At 44.4% G+C, this 19,321-nt stretch overlaps 1 protein-coding gene across 1 annotated transcript in view; it reads right to left on the bottom strand.

Moving 5' to 3' along the window:
* Positions 1 to 19,205, bottom strand: part of NEK11 (NIMA-related kinase 11) — a 155,934-nt gene extending 136,729 nt beyond the window's left edge. The window contains exons 1-2 of the mRNA XM_012732067.1: positions 19,120 to 19,205; positions 15,822 to 16,087 (exon numbers count right to left, since the gene is read on the bottom strand). Of these exons, the coding sequence (XP_012587521.1) occupies positions 15,822 to 15,991 (170 nt within the window). The 5' untranslated portion in view covers positions 15,992 to 16,087; positions 19,120 to 19,205. The remainder of the gene's footprint in view (positions 1 to 15,821; positions 16,088 to 19,119) is intronic.
* Between the last annotated feature and the right edge of the window lie 116 nt (positions 19,206 to 19,321).

Genomic DNA, 19,321 nt, shown 5'->3' with positions numbered 1-19,321 from the left:
TTGTGGGTTACACTTTGAAAATTCCAACAAATCAGGGAAATGTGACTATTAAGTCACAATCATTTTATCCTAACTCTTCAAGAATATAAAAAATATGAAAATATGCAATTTTATATAAAATTTCCCCTTGTGTTTGAAAGTTCGAGTTTGAGAAAAGTACCTAAATCAAACTGAAACAATTTAAGGAAGTCTTGATAAGCTAAAGTACATTTTTTATAGAACCAAGAAAAACAACGCTTATCCTTCAAATAACCTGAAAACGATATTTTCAGTGTTAACGGTTCTCCTGAACTGGAGCTCAGTAATACCTTGTAGTTTCAAATAAGCCTCCTTATTTGATCCACTATAAACTCAAATGTAATAATGCTCTAGAAATGCTTCATTTAGTCCCAAGGAAAAGTTATATTATTATTAATGGGGAACAGTTCATAGGGAGACAATGTTTTGGGATAAAAAGGGATGATTCATTTGCTGGAATTTTACTTTATGCATCCCACAACTTCAGAAACTTTAATCAGTTTTCTATCTGATAAACTTAAGAAAACTGAGACAACAGAAAATCAAATCCCTCTATCCTTTATAGGTTTGAATTTCAAAGTTTAGTGGTTAAACCCTCAATGAAGAGACAGGAAATCTCGTGCAAGTTCTCGGTCCCAGCACTCCTTAGATCTGGTCGTCCTCTCCTCGGGAGCCCTGCTGTCCCCCAGGGCAATCCCAGCGCCCGCACGGGTGTCTCTGTGAGGAGCAGGTAGGAGGCTGGGGGGACTGTCCTCTCCTGTCTGTCCGACATGCAGGGCATGCCAGGGAACTGTGACAGCGGCTTGGAGAGACAGTGATGGTGCTGAGCCGCGGGGCTAGTTTGATAAGACACACGGGTGAGCAACATCCAGATACTCCATGCAGCCTTCCGCTCCCGGCCTGCATGGAGGATTCTTCAGTGTCTACACAGCCCCCACCCAGCTGGGTGCTGCTTTCCCTGCAAAAAGGGGACCAAGAGCCAGCGGGGGTGCCCACCCGCATGGCCGTACCTCTAAAGATGGAGAGGGTACTGCACGGACCCCCTTTGTTATCTTCTCTCAAGGCAGAAACTGGGGCTTTTGATGACAGGCTCTACTTCAGGAGGCACAGGACACGCTCCCCCATCCTCTACCAGTCCCAGAGCACCACTGGCGTGATCTCCGGCCAAGAGGGACTTCACACGGGGAGCGCGCACTCGCTCACTGCAGCATGCAGCTGCTCTTCTGGGGGCAGAGGACCCGCCCCTTGGGGGATGCTGAAAAATAATAAACAGTAGTCACTGTACATGGGGCCCACCTGCTCCTTAGGAGAAGCCACTGGTGGGGTGTCTGAGGCTTTCAGGCCCCAAGTGAAGGATCTGCTTGGGTGTCAGGTCAACAACCCAGGTCAGGGGCAAACCCACCTCCGCGCTGGCTGGCTGCTGCTGGAGAAACAAAATCTTTACAGAAGGTGAATGAGGTGAAGCCTGGAGAATGGAGCGTCCCTAACTCCTAACAAACACCCCAAGGCAGGCCCTGACTGCAAGGTTGGGGATCGGGGTAGCTATCCCTTGAGACCCCCCTACCCCAGTACCAAGGCACCCATTCACCCCTGCAGCAGAGACACATAAGAACACAGAGGCAGAGCCGGACCAGAGATCCCATAAATTCTCTGCCTACTTCAGGGCGGTGAAATGAAGTTAAAGCCCTTCAGAAGAAAAGTCAAGTTCCATATCTCTCAATCCACACTTAGCCTGTCTCCCTGTAAAATGGCCCTGACCCCCCAGAAAAAGGAACCGAGAACATGGTATCCTTGGCGTCTCTGCATCAATGCCCAGACAAACACAAACACACAGGGAAACACTTCTCCAAAGAACACATACAAAGTTGAATTTTGGCCTCAACGCCAAGCTCTATCCCAGACACACCGACAGCTCTGAAAGGTGTTTACCACACAGCTTGTGAGTGCACTTCCCTTGCTGGGCCACCCCCACGTAACACTTCAGGAAGGAACATGCACGGTACTCCTGTAACGACTGCATGGCGAGTATAACCCCACATTTGTGCCTCACATGTTTTGTTGTTAAACCTTGAAGATATATCCCAATTTTTGCTTTACAGTCTTACATTTAATAGACCCAGAGCCGCATCTCTCGATCCTTGAGAGACCCTGATCTCTCTCCCCCACCGGCCCTCCTGTGAGAGAGAGATTTGCGTCCACATCCCATGTTTAGCCCAAATGTCAATTCCGAGTGGATAATGGTTGTGGCTGCTTTGTGTCTGGCAGCCTGAAACTGTTCCTGGTCAATGCTCAGGAAAGACAGAGTTAGATGTGGCTACACGATGCCTATATCGGACCAGGGAGAGACACCATCCACCTTTGTGTACACTTAAAGCAGTGAACCTCTACCTAATGGCCAGATGGCAAGAAATACCGAGCCGACTGTATGCCAGTTAAATGGGGTGTGGAGACAGAAACAGATTTCCTTGGCCAACTGGTGTGTTTCCTAGGAAAAAGTTAAAAGTGTATGAATGACCTATTCTTAGCCTTTGATTCACTTAGCCAGTGAAATTAAAGTACCGGTAGACACGAATGAAGGAAGTGAAGGTGACGGTAGGGACCTGACGTGCTTCTGTCGCTGGGGTTACTGGCACGTGTGAGTAGCTGGCCTGCATGTTACATGACCACCATCTGCTGTTCATGACGGTCAGCTTTAAGACAGTGACTTTCCTTTCTGTCTCCCTGGCTGAATCCGTTGCAAAGGTGAACACCGCATCTACTTATGGCTAATGGCAACGTGGCGTCTGGCATGGGTAGAACTCCCTGAGCTGGCCCTTCCGTTATATTGGGGCTAACCAGAGTGGACTGAAGACAAAAGAGTTCAGTGGTGAAGTGTGGGAAAAGCTCTAGAAAGTCACAATGTATTCCAGAGACCCAGGGATCTGAAGAGACCCTTAGCAAAAAGCAAAAACTGGGCTCTCTTTGTGGAGCCCAATGTTTGCCAACCTTGTTTCATCATTGGAACTTCCCTTTACACACTATGCCTATTACCATTTTATAGGCGTTGGTGCTTTAGGGTTTAAGGTCAGAGAAATACATAGTCTGTTCCAAAAACTCAAAGCTATTTCACTGTATCAACAGCCTGCAAAACAACCAGACAACTTTACAGCATGATTTTTGCTTATAAATAATTTGCTACCAGATTTACCTAGGTTTTCTTACACCGCCTCCAGCAAACACAGCTCGGCAAGTGACATTGTTGTCGCTCTCCCTCACTGCAGTTATTTCAAAAAGTGAAACCCTCCTGCCATGAGGCCTCAATAACAAGTCTACAGCAATGCTTCGCAAACTTTCCCAGCAAAATACCATCAACAGCAAAGAAGGATCAACTCAAACTCCTGGAACGGGACTGCCAGGAGTGGGACACGTCTCTGAGAGCCCAGGCTTTACTTTTTAAACGCACACAAGAAATAGCAGCAAGTTTGTGAGGTCGCAAATGTTCAGGATTATTCAAGGTGGCAGTGATCTGAATAACAAAAGATGAAAAACAACCCAATGTACAATACATCGACAGGAAAATGGATAGCTGTGTTGTTGCCAAAAGTGGAAAACACTGTATGTCTGTTAAAATAGTGCATGGCTTTCCAAGATGGAAAGATCTCCAAGATATCTGGGTAAATGAAGAAAAGCAAGAAGCAGACGTAGGCACTATGCCAGGTTTTCTGGAAAGGATGACAAAAATAAGAAATCTTTATTCCAGAATTTTTTTTACATATGTATGAAGCAATTTTGGCAGGAGCTATAGGAAGCTCTTAGCTTAGTCGTTACCTTTTGAGGGAGAGGAAGAGAATTCAGAAACAGGGGAACAAGATCAAGCAGACACTCTGGACAAGATTCATGAATATATTTTTAAGCCACATGAATGTATCACCTATAAAAATTTTTAAAAATCAGGGTCTCCCTGGTGGTGCAAGGGTGTAAGTCACAGCACTATGAAGCTCTCGGCAGCTCCTGCAGCATGAGTTCAATCCCCGGCCAGGGAGCCGACCCACATGGGGCAGCAAACCTCTCCTGTCTCACCTGCTGCTCCCCTCAGCAGTGTACTTTTCAATCACCTGCTCTGCTCCCCGCTCTGTCTCTGGTGAATTCTCTCATGTCCCCTGAACTTCTGGCCTGTATCCCGGTTCTGTATGCATAAATAAATAAATCTTAAAAAAAAAAAAAGCCTGATAAAAAAATTAATCAGTCTGGTTTAAACCAAGTAATTTCTCACTCTATTTCATAAATCAAAAAAGGAATTAGGCTTCTTTTGGTTACATTTTCACTGTACTTTTATTTAAAAGCTTTTTATATATGTGACCAACATGGCATATCTTTCTATGAAAAATGTGGTCCAATAAATAAATCAAATGAACCCTGATGGAACAACACACGCACTGTGACTGATGTACCTAGAAAATGTACTATCGGTATGACATCCTACCCCTGAAAAGATATTCTAGGACAAGGTCTACCCTGTGTAACGCCCACAAATGACTTAATGAGCCAACAGTGCTATAAGTGTCTCCTGAATGCGCTCAAACTGAAGTTTTATTTCTAGGCATAAATAGGCCAGAACTACAAAGACAGATGCGTGAATAGACGACCCAGTGCAGCCTGACCATCAGGAGGCCGTTTGTTCCTGCTCTCGTCGACTCTGGTTCCTTCTCGGAGGGCTGTTCTCTTTGGAATCCCTTCAGAGAAGCAGGTAGTGGGCGCCCAAGGACTCAAAACTCCCCTGCCCCCTCCTGACAATCTGTTGGATATTCATAAGTGGCAGAATGATTCTACCTTTAGGATTTATTTCAGTTGTAATAATGAGTTATGAATAATTGATCAATGGGTAATAAATAATTCAGGTAGGCACACGGTTTCCAAGGAATCCTGGAGTGAGTCTGGCTAATGGCAGAATGTGAGCCGAAGGCAGCTGCCGAGGGGCCACCCCACAATCACCCCGGCTGCAGAGGCCCAGGGAGCGAGTCCCTCTCGGCGTGGGCTTTGCAATGAGGGGCCACGTTAATGCCTTTTGAATGTTCACAAAATACAACAGAAGTGCGCCCCCCAGCACCACCCCCAGCCCAGGGTACTCCCGTGCCTGCTCTAGATGTTCACGCCGACACTGAACCCTGATCTCTTCACGCATCAGATCAGGACGTCTGCAGCAGCCGAGCAACTCTGTTGCTCATGTTGAATTGAAAAATTCAAATCAAGAACACATATCCACCCACCCACACACTTGCACAGCCACGCACACGCGTGCATGCGTATCTGACCACAGCTACGTGTGTGCACATATCTACATGGAGTCTGTATGTGTGTGTCTGCGAATACACCGTGGCCTATCTACAGAGTTTTTATGATGATGCAGGGCTGGCAAAACAACGTCAACATGTTTTAGCTGGAGGAAATGGTCCACTGTTCTCAGTTTTCAAAACCTTTTGAACATAATTTATGGAATGAGCACAAAACTCGGCTTCTTTGAAGACTGTAAGACTTACTTAAAATTGAATTTCAAGTCCCCTCCATGTCCAATACCCAAATGCTTCCCTTTTTGAGGGAGGTTCAATTCACTGATCCTTCTTGCAGTTTTCATTTCCAAAACAATTCTCAACAGAAACTACTTATTACAGCTCAATAATCATTACACTGAAACAGCTTTTGAACGAGTGCAGGAGCTAAAAGCAGCTGATCAGCAAATAACCAATCTAATTATGTGAAACGTGGACAGGCTGATCTTGCTCAGAATCCCACAATAGGTCGACACAGGTGGGAGGGAGACACGGAAGGGGAGAGCGAGCGAGTGAGGGAGAAGAAGGAGAGAGAGGAGAAGAGCTGCTGGGCCATAAATCTCCCCCAAATCTCTGAGGAGAGGCAAGACTAGGTCATTGATCAGGCTTGAAAGGGTTTCTCCAAATTTAGATGTACAGGGAAGTGGAAACATCAATCACACTTTCATTAAAATGCTGGGTACCTGTTGCATGTGGGAGAAGGTGGAGAAGCTGACGCCGAAACACATTCGAACCAAAGCTTCAAGACTGAATTGTCAGTCTCCGAAACTGAGAACTGTAGAAGCCACAAGAATAGCTACCTTAGCCTTTAACCTTTCTTTCTCATTTGCTCAATAAAGGTTAGGAGAAACAAAGCCCACCACTTATCATTCTGTAAACTCAAGAGGGTCAAGATTGATCAGTCTGAATCCAAGGATTAAAAAGCAACATTCCGTTTAAACTATCAAACTGCATGATGATTAGCATGAGCTACTGTAAAGCCAGCCAGTTTAACATCTTAGAAGTTTTCTTTCATCGCTGTGCAGTTTGTGGTTTTTAAATACATTTATTAAGGATAACTGTCACAGAAAGTGCATAATCTGATCAACTGTGACATGTGTATAAGCCCATGACACCATCAATTAAGATAACCAGCATGTCTATCATCAAACATCATATTTGCTCTTTCAAAAGCTATGATTTAGGGTGGGTTTTTCACATAATCACTAAATAACAGCACTGATGCAAACTGAGTTTATTCTACAGCACCTCAAACATTTTAAAATTGTTTATTTATACATTTGAGTATCAGGTACGGGGGCCATCGTTATAAACGATCTTATGAACCTCTGGAAACGAAATTCAGCTTCACAGCATTTTAAAGCAAAGAAGGTCACATAATGCTAACTGCTTATTTTTAATACTACATGAAATTATTTCTATGACACATAATGTGGTGCTCTTTGGTGTCAACAATGTATATTTCCCATATGTATAACAAATTGACACATCATTAGTTCCAAAGATCCCATATAAATAACAAATCTACAAATTATTAGTTCCAAAGCTAAAGGACTAACTGACCAAGAAACTAACAGTAACAAAGGTTTTTCCTTCTTTGTTGACTTTTAAGTCAGATACATCATTCTAAGTTCACCTTTTAGACATAGCTGTCATGACTAAAACTGAAATTTTTTTTCAGGGATTCAAGAATAGTGAAATGAACCAGAAACTAATTTTGACTCAAAAATTTTCCATCTTCTCATTTCTCTGATGTTTAAGTTATAGACATATTTCATTCCAAGTTTCTTAAAGGTGGATATCACATCTCAAAATTTCAAGTTGGTTATAAAGTTGGGTGTTGACCACACTGCCCATATCTGCTCCCTGTGTCTAAAAAGGAGGCATATGAGTCCAGAAGAAAAAGGATGCCATCAGCTGAGCCTGCTGGAGTGAGGGGTGTGTGCAGCTGTGTGTCAGGCAGAGTGCTGGACTGCTCGGAGGAAATGTGGAAGAGAAAGTCTCCCAAGAACCCTGTTTGAATAGAACTGAGAACAAGGACTGCTTACAGGCCACATCTGAAGGCCTGCTTGCTCTGAAGTCAGAAAATTAAAATCAGTCCAAAATTATTCCTGCTCAACCACTAAAAACTTAGGGTTTGTTTATTGAGTTTCCTCTGGAATCTATGAAAAGTTGGCTCAGTCTTTGATCTAACGCATATTCAAAAAAGTCCTTTCTGGAGAGTGGGAGTTAAACATGAATTAAACTATATCCAAGGAGCTGTGTTCTCACATAATATGCACCTATCCTGAAAGTGATTTATTTATTGAATAAGTGAGATTAACATTTAAAATAATAAGTTCAACACCCAAATCTGGCTTTTTAAAAATTGTAGTGCATTCAGAATGACAATGTAAAGGGATTAGTGTATCCTATTGCACTTCTAAGTTACCATTTAGTAAAATAGTTTAGATAGTCCCCCTGCCTCATACATTTAGATTAAGAATAATATTCCTTAGTTCCCGGGGCTATTACTCAGTATTAGCAAAACTATTAGCCTCTCCACTCACAAATTCACCAAAAATAATACATTGTTAGAATAGAGTGTGGTAAGTAAAGAATTTAAACAACCAGTCTGAAAATCTAACAATAGGTCTATACTCTTCCTGTCAACCACCCAAAGGTGGTATTTTTTTTTTACAGATTTATTTATTTATGCATATAAAAACTGGAATGCAGGCCAGAGGTGCAGAGGTGAGAGGATTCACCAGAGACAGAGTAGGGAGTAGAACAGGCATATGTACTGAAATAGACTGTTGAGGGGAGCAGTGGATGAGGCAGGAGAGGTCTGTTGCGCCCTGTGAGTCAGCTCCCTGGTCGGGGATCAAACTCATGCTGCAGTGGCTGCAGATAGCTTCACAGTGCTGCACATTAACCCACTGGGCATATGTTGCATTTTAATTATAAATCACTTCTTGTTTTCTCTGAAAGCCTCTGAGATACAAGAAAAGAAAACATATGAGAAAAGAAAGTCTTTTTTCAAAAGGGCTTAAAAATAAAAAAGACTTCATGTGTGCCAGTCTTCTTTCTAAATCCTTCTTGGTGATTTAGTTTTCAAAGCAGGCTTTTTTTTGGCCCCTTGCCCAAGCCAAAATGAGAACAAGGATTTCCCCGCATCCTACTCATCCTAAGATATTTTATTTATTAGTCATTTCTCATCTGTAAATATTAAAAACCAGATAAAAAGCTCCCGGGTTCTTTTATGCTAATATATGCAGCTAAGGAGTCTCAGAAAAATGTAAATCATCTATCCCAGAATATTGACTTCATTACCATGACGGAGATAAAGAACCTTTTTTCTTTCCCCCTTCCATCACCCAAGCCTTCTAGGTTTAATATGGCCGAACCTCGGAGCCTTGACTCTTCGGCAGGCCATGGGCGATAAAATCCAAAGTGAAGTCTAAGTGCAAATTCACCCTTCCCACATTCGCCTGGAGGAGCGCCAGCCCAAGATCCTCCAGATGCACTGTCTAAGCGCTTTCACATTGCAATTGAAGATTGTAAATTGAAGATTTGAAAGGAAAAAGACCTGTCCACTACTATGAAAAACAGAAAAATGTGTTTTCTGGCAGGGAAAAATCATTAGTTTCTCCCAAATTGCTTTCATAACTCTCCGCTGTATAAACCATCGAATCCTATTAAATTAACTCAGCTCACTCAATAACCTGATTTTCCCTTTACTGAACCCACTGGAGAGAGCTCCTGGTCATAATATAGAAATAATAGCTTTAATAAGAGTCCAGAGAATGGGCTCAAAGCTGGACTCACTAAATCTACTGATGTTTCGTTTACACTGACTGCAAACTCAGAGTGAGGGTAGGTGAGAATGATGAGCTAAATCAGACAAAAAATCCACAGCTAGGTGTTAGCAGGTAAAATATAAAGACTGGCCTTGTGAAGGCTGCCAGCTATTCAACAGCAGAAATTACTGTCACGCTCTGTCACCAAAAGCTTGCCTCAGATATTCTAAAACCTATGCATTCTAGTAAGAACTATTACTCATTTTTAATTATTTTTGACACTGTCAGGCTACTGTGCTCCATTTATTAATTCTCTAAGAGGAAGTAATGTCCTTTTTCATAAATAGTGAAAACTTACACACAGAAAGGGAGGGTTTCTGGTTCATTCCTCACAATATGAAAACCAACGTCTCCATTTCTCAATGTGTCAGAAATCCACATGAAAATGGATGTCGTCCTTCTTTCCTAATTATAACTGCGCATCTCAGCGAGTGTGGCCATAATTCACCACTGGTCCAAAAAGGCTTCAGTGAGATGGCACTGAGTGTCCGTCACCTCAGTGAATGAAGTGGGTGAACCCAGGTTCTTCTACGGCTTTTCAGAGTTACCCCATGAACAGAGACAATATCCTAAACCAATCACATCTCTGCAGACACTAAGAGGGACAATTAATAGTTTCCTACTTTGACATCAAAGAGGGTACCCGAACATACATATCCAGTAAGAAGGAGCCAGAATAAATGATATAAAGTCATACAGTAGACAATTACTCAGGTTTTTAAAATGCTTTTAAGAAAGAGTATTTGAAAACAGAGCAGGGCCCTTCCTGGTGGCGGAGTGGGCTAAAGCACAGCACTGCAAGCTGGCTGCAGCCACTTCAGTGTGAGTTCAATTCCCGGCCCCGGAGGTGACCCACATGGAGCAGCAGAACTCTCCTGACCCACCCGCTGCTCCCCTCAGCAGTGTACTTCGTCCATCTGCCTGTTCTGACCCCCACTCTGTCTCCGGTGAAGCCTCTCGCTGTCCCTGCACTTCTGGCCGTACCCCAGCTCTGTATGCAGAAATAAATCTTTAAAAAAAAGAAAACAGAGGAAATACTTGTTTTTTGTACTTCTCCTCCCCCCCAAAAAAGATGTAGAATTATATAAGCCTGGAACCTCCTTCTATCTTAAGGCCTTTGGCACCAGATGAACCTCCTCCCACCCATGTGCATAGTTTTGTGTTCTCAGGCCAGCAGCAAGCAGTAATGGGGAGCACAGTCTCGGGGTTACCGAGTCAGAAGCCTGGAGAGCAGAGCCCGGCAACCTGGTCAGCAAGAACTCCAGGCAACTCCAGTGTGCAAAGCCTGAAAGGCACGGGCCTGTTCTTAGGCCTGTCTGGGTCCACTGGGCTAGCAGTATGGCTGGGAAGCCTGAGCTCACCAGCCCCACCCTGCCCTCTCAGGCAGGTCAGCTGTACCTCACAGACACCCCAATTTGTCTTTCACAATAGGTGTACTACTTTTTATTTATTTACTTATTTATTTAAGAGGTTGTTTTTTTTTTAAGATTTATTTATTTATGCATACAGAATCAGGGTACAGACCAGAAGTGTAGGGGCAGTGAGAAGATTCACCAACGATAGAGTGGGGAGCAGAACAGGCAGATTGACAGAGTATACTGCCCAGGGGAGCAATGGGAGGGTCAGGAGAGGTCTGCCGCGCCATGGGGGTCACCTCGGAGCTGGCTGGGGAGCAAACTTGCACTGAAGCCTCTGCAGGTTTCTTAAAGTGCTGGGCTTTAACAGATGGTGCCACCAGGGAGGGCCCTGTTGTTATTTATTTTTATGATTACACAGTTAGTGTCTTTCTCTCCAAGCCGAGCTGCATGTTTGAATCATCTAGAACATCTCAAAAATCCAGACACATGAACTGACCCATGAAAATGGGCCCCCTGGGGAAGGGCTCAGCATGCTGTTTGGAAATGCTGTGATTCCTCTGCTGAGTAAAGGCTGAGAGCCCGTGTCCTGGACTCAGGCTCCCAGACTGGCAAACGGCGACCAGTAGGTGGAGTTCTTTACTTCACCGGTCTCTTGTTTTTAACCTTGCACAGGAACAAAATGTCAAACGTCCGAAAGTATTCAGTGAAAAGCAAGTCTTCCTCACTCCTCATCCTCCACTCTGAGGCAACTTTCAGTTGCCTCAAAAGATGAAGTATTTGTCAACGCACACAGGAAAAAACAGAAGCTGCGTGGCAGGATCACAGCTCCTTCTCCTGATATGCTCACCGCATTTTCTGTGGGAAGCATGCCCCTTAATTTCCATCTTGGAAAAGGAGGCCAAAGGGAAACTGCACAGCCAGAGCTGTCCAGAGGTGCACGCCAGGTCTGAGAGTCCCAGGGCTCGCTTGGAGTGATGTTCTGTTCTATTCTAAGGAAGAGACCCTTAGAATATTCCATCTACTTTGTTTATTCTAAGAGACCCTTAGAATATCCCATCTACTTTGTTTATTATTCCATCTACTTTGTTCTGTTCGTATTTTCACTGTGGGTTAGAGACCCAGCTTCTCCAGAACTTGTACCTGAGACTGCCAGGAAGGTAATGAACAGAGATACTAGGCCCTGAATGAAGAAGTGACCTCACGGTCTATAGATGTGTCTCGCCTGAACTTAGTTGACACAGCCCTCACCCAGAGGGCTGAGGTCTGGCCTGGCGATCTAACCAGACTGTGGCCCTCAGAGCCCTGCCCCACTGTGGTTCCTTCCGCCCCTGCTGAGGATGGTCTCCCAACACCACACATCAGAACAGGAATAGAAGTCTGAGAGCTCTCGGAGAGTCTGGGCGGAGGAGAGCTGTTGGGCTTCACAGCAATGAACCGGGGGGGCTGTGCAGTTTTAAAACGATAGCTATCCCCATGAGTGACTGGTGGCCTCCCCTCTCCTAAGGTCCACGGCTAGTCCCCTCTGCTAGTTGCCAGCAGCAACTGTCAGCCTCTTCTCCTCCATTTTCTTTCCATGACTGGCTGGGAAATCCTGCTAAGACTTTTAAAAGCCCACTCTAATGCAGGCCCAAGAGCGTCGTGAAGAGGCACGGGCCAGGCCTGTGTGTGGGCTTGAGGACAATACTCCAAGGACTCGGCTGCCTCTTCCTTTTATTTCCCAGCCCTCACCTCATGCTGTACGCAGCTGGGACTGAGAAGAAATGCCCTGTGGAGGGAGAAGGCCATCCTCTCAGGATACACAATAGAGAAGGGAAAGAGGGACTATTCGGGCATTTACATGACAGGATGGGGGCAGTGGGGGTTGGGGGAAGCTCGCAGTGCACAGAAGACATGACTGCAAGCAGCACAACAGGGAGCTCCAGCATGTCCCAGGGCCCTGCCGTGAGGTGCCGAAGCAGGGCCTCGGCCGCCCGTTCTGTGTGTGTTTCTTCTGTCTCTTTTAGACCAGAAGCGCCCGTGGGCCCACCCTTATCTTCTATGGTTTCAGACGCCCCCCTGGTATTCGGTTCCTAGCAAAGGTTTCATACTTAAATTGTAGTACGTACTTGGTAGCTGACTGAAATAGGTGACAGCAAAACATCAACTCCACATAGTCATGTCGCCATGTCTTAAATGTGCTGAAACACACACAGGTCTATAATCAGCAGTCCACGCTGCTGTGAAGCATGTTGTCATTCACCGCCCTTGGCCTGGATTATCCGTGTTTTATCATGCACAAGTTTAATCAAGTATTTGCAGTTTTAGGTGAAACCTACTTCCTAACCATGTCTTTGCAAAGAAATTACATGCACTATATTAAGAGCCAAAGTAATTTCTTGGCCCATTAAAATCTATGAGCTTGTTCCAAAAAAACTGACAGCTTAACAAAAATATAAAATGAAGAAATAGAATTAGAACTTGAATAAAACTAGATTCTGAGGGATGAGTTAATATCACATCCTTTCGGACAGAGTTTCTGTCATCATGAAATATTCCCAAATATTCAAATATTGTTTTATGAATTTCATGACACAGAATGTAATAAAGGAAAAACCTTTATCTCATTCACTGTATATCTTCACTCTATGCTACTGTGATCATTAAAAAAAGAATGGTAGATATTTGTGCCAAAAAGAAAACTCTCTTCAAACATACATTAATCAAGTGTGATTCCTGTAGCTTTCCCCCTCATCTCATGGCTAATGAAGAAAGTGAATGAAAATGGAAAGGAATGTGGTATTTACATTGTAATTAACATTCAGGAATATGCAAACGTCAGTGGTAGCGTGGCGCCACCTAGTGACACAATGCTGCTTGCACTGTTCTGATGAAAAGGTGGCGAGGCTATCTTCTCCCTTCAGTCAGGTTCTTTGACTAAATCCTAAAGTGTATACTAGGTGGGCCTGGCTTTCACGTGGGGCTATTTAACAAGTGTACCACAGGCCAGTTCAGGCTAACAGCCGCACAAGTCACTCCCCCAGGAATGTGGCCTCGGATATCAGGCCACACACGTTCATAATTCCTTCAAAAGGCACCTGTGAGGTAGTAGCCCGCTTTACGGACGACAAAACTGAAATCCATGTTAGCAGCCTGCCTGACCTTAACCTCACAGTTAGGCGTAGGGCCTGCTTCTTGAGCTGCTCGCCGGCAAATCCTGTGGTCTTAACAACGACACTCCACCTTCTTTCTAGTATCTTCATGACTCTGCAGAGTTTCCAAGTCAAACGTCTACAAAGGTCGGCAGGTAGTGGGAAGGTGTGATGCAGCAGCGTGCGAGAGAGCAAGAGAAGAGGCAGGGACGTGCTCACTGGGCCACACGGGGTCTGCTGCGAGGGGGCTGCCGCCGCCAGCTCCAGCCGTGTGGACACAGACGGCAAGATCACCTTGTATTTGGTCGTTGTCAAGAGACGATGCAAAGCTCAGTTGGGGGCCCTCACTCGTGGCGCAGCAGGTTAAAACACAGCACTAAGAAGCCAAAGCCACTTGAGCACACGTTCAATCCCCACCCCCGAGGTGACCACGTGGCATAGCAGACCTCTCCTGACCCGCCAGCTTCCCCTCAGCAGTGGACTTCATCAGTCAGCCCGTTCTGCTCCCCGCTCTGTCTCTGGTGAAGCCTCTCACCGCCCCTGCACCTCTGGCCTGTACCCCAGTTCTGTGTGTATAAAACATAAATTAAAAAAAAAAAAGCCCAACTGGTATGAGAGCTGCCTGCTCTTATGTACTGACCTCTAATTTAGATGAGAAAGGAAACGCTGAGCAAATCGAACAAAATACTCCTGAAGGCTGACCATGGCCAGTATGGAATTTGCTCCAGAGCTCCTGCTGATAAATGGCTCCTTTCTGAGAGTCTCCACACTAGCTCTTCATGCGCACATTGGTATCCTCACTACTGGGTTCATCCCACATACCCAGGCTTGGCCTTCTTCAGCTCAGGTCACATGCTAAAAGCCAACTCAAGAGTGGTCACTGATAAATCACTTCCCAACCAAGCAGCACCCCTTCTTTTAAAGTTCTTCATATTTCTCGTTAGTTGAAAAAACCCAAATTGGACAGTCTTTACAGTACAGTTTTTGTCCTGGGTCAGATTTAGGTCTTTCTCTCAATGACTCCATAGGTTCTCTAGCCCTTGTCAGAAATGCATCGCCCTGTTCAAATGGTTAGAAGAGTATCTGTGGGATTTAGGGGGGAGATTTCTATTTGCTAGGCATCAGAAAGAATGTTCTGAGAACCCCAGAGACTAAGTAATTCTTAGTCTCTTATTCAAGAAATGCCAATCAACTGAAGTAGAAGCAATGTTGTCACTGAGACTCCAGAATGCATAAAGTTCAGTCAAAAACTATGAATTCTGTTACTTTTTAAAACTCTGGACACAAAGCCCATGTAAGAGGCTGGTGGGTATTTAAAAAACAGTCTAAGTAACATTTACTTTTATAATTCCTGTCACCTATTAAGAAACGGTAAAGGTTTGTCACACTGATTTCGACACATAGTTAAGCAGCTGATGGACAAACGCTAAAAGAATTTCAAGTGGTCTCAAAATCTCTGAATAGAAGACTAGACTGCTGGGGGGAAATTTGTTCTTCCAGAGTTAAGGATTGGCTTCTTGGCTCATTCTTGCTTCTTTCTCTTCCCCCTGTCTTTCTGAGGTACGAGTCTCTAATCCTGACTTTAGTTCTCCCTAACTTTTCACCACAGAAAATTCAAACAAAGCTAAAAATAAAGATTCAGCCAAGAGATTCAGAGATCTCTTGTCCAATTAATTGCATGTTTACTTTAAACATGTCATTTGAGGACTGCATGACGACAGACTTCGAACATCTCGTCCGCAGGAAAAAGCCCAAGAAAACCAATAGTGTACTTCATATGCCTGCCTCACCTCAAATGTGAATTACCATTCATTTGCATTTCATAACATTTCTAAAGCACAGTCATTATAAACAATTCTTAGTCTCTCATTCAAGAAATGCCAATCAAGTGAAGCAGAAGCAATGTTGTCACTGAGACTCCAGAATGCTAAAAACCTCCTTTCACATAATCTCCCCATTCTCTTCTCTAGGTCACCTGGGTACTTCACTCACCTGCTCAAATGCCTTTCAGACCCTTCTCTGAAGAGACCATTCAAGGAGCTTTCCTATTTCTTACTAAATTCTCATTGTAATGCAAAAAGCAAAGTGAATGGTACTCCGTGTTTTTAATCAGCTCAGAGCTCCACATACAGCGTCGTCAACTCAAGATTTGTGTGAAATATTACCACTTACAGTTCCTCTCCTTGTTTGGCTTTCTTGTCTGAAACCAGATAGACAGTTCCAAAACTTCCACTGCCAAGCTTCTGCTGAAGCACATATCTTCTTGCAATCAAGGCTTTTGGATAAGTGGAAATGGTTCTTGATCCACTCACACTCTTAGCAGTCTCTTGGAATTTCAGCATTGCCAATAAAAGAGAACGGGTTCATATGTTTAAAGAAAGTCAACATTCAAGTCTCCAAGGAGATGGTCAAGTTCATCCAAGGTTATCATTCAGTACCTGAAAGATAAGAAGTCCACAGTTTAGGTCTGAACTATTCCTAATAGAAACTGTAAGTTCTGGGCAATGGTGCCACATCTTGATCAGTGAGCCAAGTGGTAGCATATCAAGTTATTAGTTTAATGACATGAGAGAAAAACCTCGAAAGGTTGATCCATAGGGCAAATTCCAACAGAAGGCAGTCAGTGTTTCACAGGGAGAAAGCCTTCCCTCAGACCTCCAAATTTGGCAAAACTGAGTTACACTTAAACTTCCCCCTGGTTCTCAGATGTCCAGAAGTTTCTGGATCAACAATCTGTTAAAGATTTATATCCCCCCATACTTAAAAAAAAAAAAAAGGCACATTACAAAGGCACCTATAAGAACATTATCATTTCCTTAAGTCTATATGTTTGCATCAACTTTTTTGCAATTCTTTATTCTTAGCAAATGTGTATTTTGATTTGCAAAGAGTGAGTGAGCCTCAAGCCAGACATCAGCATAATGTTCATTTCTTTAGGGTTCTCCCCCCACCCCATGGATTATAAGCTGTGGTATTTACATTTATTAGAATAGATATGTTGGGCGATATGGATCAGAATGAGTTTTTTTGCTGCCTTAAGGAGATTCTGATGTTTCTATTATTCACACTGTGTATTGAGTAATCACCCTGGATTGGAAATAAGAAGTGTCACAAATGAAATTCAAACCTAAAATTATATTTTAATGTTAGCTGACTAAAAATATAGGCAAATTATTAATCCCCTGAGGAGCTAAATGTACAGTAGAATCATGGAAGGCAGGACTATTTCATAAGAGCATGTGCATGGTAAAATCACTTTTCTTTCATCAAAATCAAAAATGTTTTTGAGTAATCATAAAATATGGGCTTTGTTTGAAATCTGCATGAAAACATGATTTTAAGTTGAATACTGTTTATGCCTTGGAGTAAGTTTTCCATAGTCAGCAATTCAGAAGTTATAAGACAAAAATTAATTGTGTCTAATTGTAACAGGAAAAGGGGAGGTTCCAAGTTCTCTGCGCCACCCAAAAGGAGGGTGGAGCTGAGCAGGGAGGAGAAGAATCTGGAGAGGAGACTGAAGAGGAAGGAAGAAGAATGGAGAGCCAGAAGGTGACCTGAGGGAGGCACATGGAGCAGAGACATGTGAAGAAGAGGCTCTTGTTTCTTGGCCCTGGACTGGTTGAAACAAATGTGGGTGACCCTTGGGGAGGTAACTATGGCAACATTTATCTTGATTTTTATTTTGCTCTTTTCCTTTCAGACTTTTCTGGCCATTTTGTAACCATTTTGTAACAGGGTGGTCCCTAAGAAAAGGGGAATTTCAGGTTCCCTGTGCCTCTCCCTGCCCTGTAACAATTTCTGACCCTTTTTTTGGGTCCCCTCCAGAAGGTGCTCTGGACTTGTGGTGGCTTTCAGGTCTTACTTTGCACCAGTCCTTTTGGGGTGGACTTTTACCCACGAAGGTGTTTGATTTAGAAACTATATCCTTTATGTGTGCTGTATTACACACTGGTTGTATTAAAGTTCCTTTATATTAAAGGCCTTATATGTTTTGTCTTGATTTGGCAGATGGCAGAAACTATTCAGAGCAGGCAGGTTTGGGGGTTCAGTGATGCCCCTCTCTCTCTGACCCGTAACACAATGACAAATCAAGGTGTAGTTTGGGGCATGTGGCCCATGGATGGGCTTCACATGGTGGTGGCCAATTACAAAACTCCTCAGAATAGGAAAAAAGCAAGTAAACATCCATTTGCAGCATTTTTTTTTGAAGTAATATATCAATCAGTTAAGTTTTAGTCTGAGGGACTGTTTAGGGGGAAGGTAGAAAGGCAGAGAGGGAGGGAGAAACCAAATCTCCTGAGTGCTTCCTGGGCATGACACTTTTAAAACAACATCAGCATCAAACTGATGTCATACCTCAGCACTGTGTCATACCTCAGAATTCCTTAAGAGAGAAGCAATTATGTGGGATTACTAAGATTACAGAAAATATCCATGAAATATGCTGAAAATATTAATGGACAGCAGGCCATTTGCTTCGTCTGCTGAAATAAAAATTATGCGTTCTGTCCAAATGAGGGAGGGGGTTAAGACACTGTGGCCTCACAAGCCTTTTCAACTGAAAAGGACCCTTGGATTTACTCAGTAGTTCTTCACCTTTTTGAGATAAGGCCTCCTGTTCAGCGCAGAATAGACTAGTTCTCTGGTAGGTTCAGTTTCCCAGGGGCTCCTATGTGTTGGAAAGACTAAGCAGTCTGGAGCGGCGCCACAAAATGCGAGGGACTTTGGGACCAGATTTCCTCTGCTCAACTTTACTTGGCCCGCAGCCCGGCCTGATTCACCTTCAGACCTTCCATTAGTCTCTATCAAGTTACCGTAGAATGTACAGCGCCCTCTAGAGCCTAGAACTACCTGTGCACTTACCGAAGTTCCTTGGCCACCGCCCCCCATTCCCCACTTGTGAGTTGGGACACTTGCGAGAACTTGAGCACGAGGAACAAGCCTTTATCTCTGTATCCTCAGTGCCTGGCATACAGTAGATATTCAGTAAACTTTGTTGAGGGGGAAGAAAAAACCGGAAGGGAACTCTGGGAAAGGCTGGAAATTACTGCCTGTGCAAAGTGACCCTTGGAGGTGAAATTCATTTGGTTGGGCAGCAAAGGACAAGGAATGGTGAGTGTTTATCACAGGTTGACACTAAGTAGTTCTCTTCCCCGGTAATAATGAACAAGAGGAAGCACATCTGAGAGCAGGCTCCGCTAACGTGGGGCTCTAACCTGAAAGGGAAATCTCAAAGTAAAAGGAACAATTTTTTGCCTCAACTTTTAAAAACGTGCATTTTTGCAAAGCGAATTAACGTATATCGAGGGGCACAGGCCACACTTATTCTCGGGAGACAGGTGAAGTTCTGGACGGTGAGGACTGCAGGGAAGTGAGGAGGCGCGGGATGGGCGGCCCAGAGACGCGGGACCCGGCCTCCTTCCCCGACGCCGAGGAGCCAGCACCCCTCGCGGAGAGCCTTTTGCATTACCTGTCCCGGTCCAGGCAGAGGAGCGGGGGCGCCCGGGGCATGCCCCGAGTGCCGCCCGTAATTGGACCGTGCGCGGGCCAGGCCGTAGGAACTGCGGCACCTGCGGGGCTCCAGGACCACAGGCCGCCACCACTATTTAGCAGCGTTGTCACGGAGACAGCGCGGGGCATGCCGGGAAGGAAGGGTGTGGCGGCCGGAAGCG

This window comes from Condylura cristata, unplaced genomic scaffold (assembly GCF_000260355.1).
Source record: "Condylura cristata isolate star-nosed mole 26May11 unplaced genomic scaffold, ConCri1.0 scaffold00033, whole genome shotgun sequence".
Taxonomy (NCBI): domain Eukaryota; kingdom Metazoa; phylum Chordata; class Mammalia; order Eulipotyphla; family Talpidae; genus Condylura; species Condylura cristata.
This window is presented reverse-complemented; position numbering and strand designations above follow the sequence as displayed.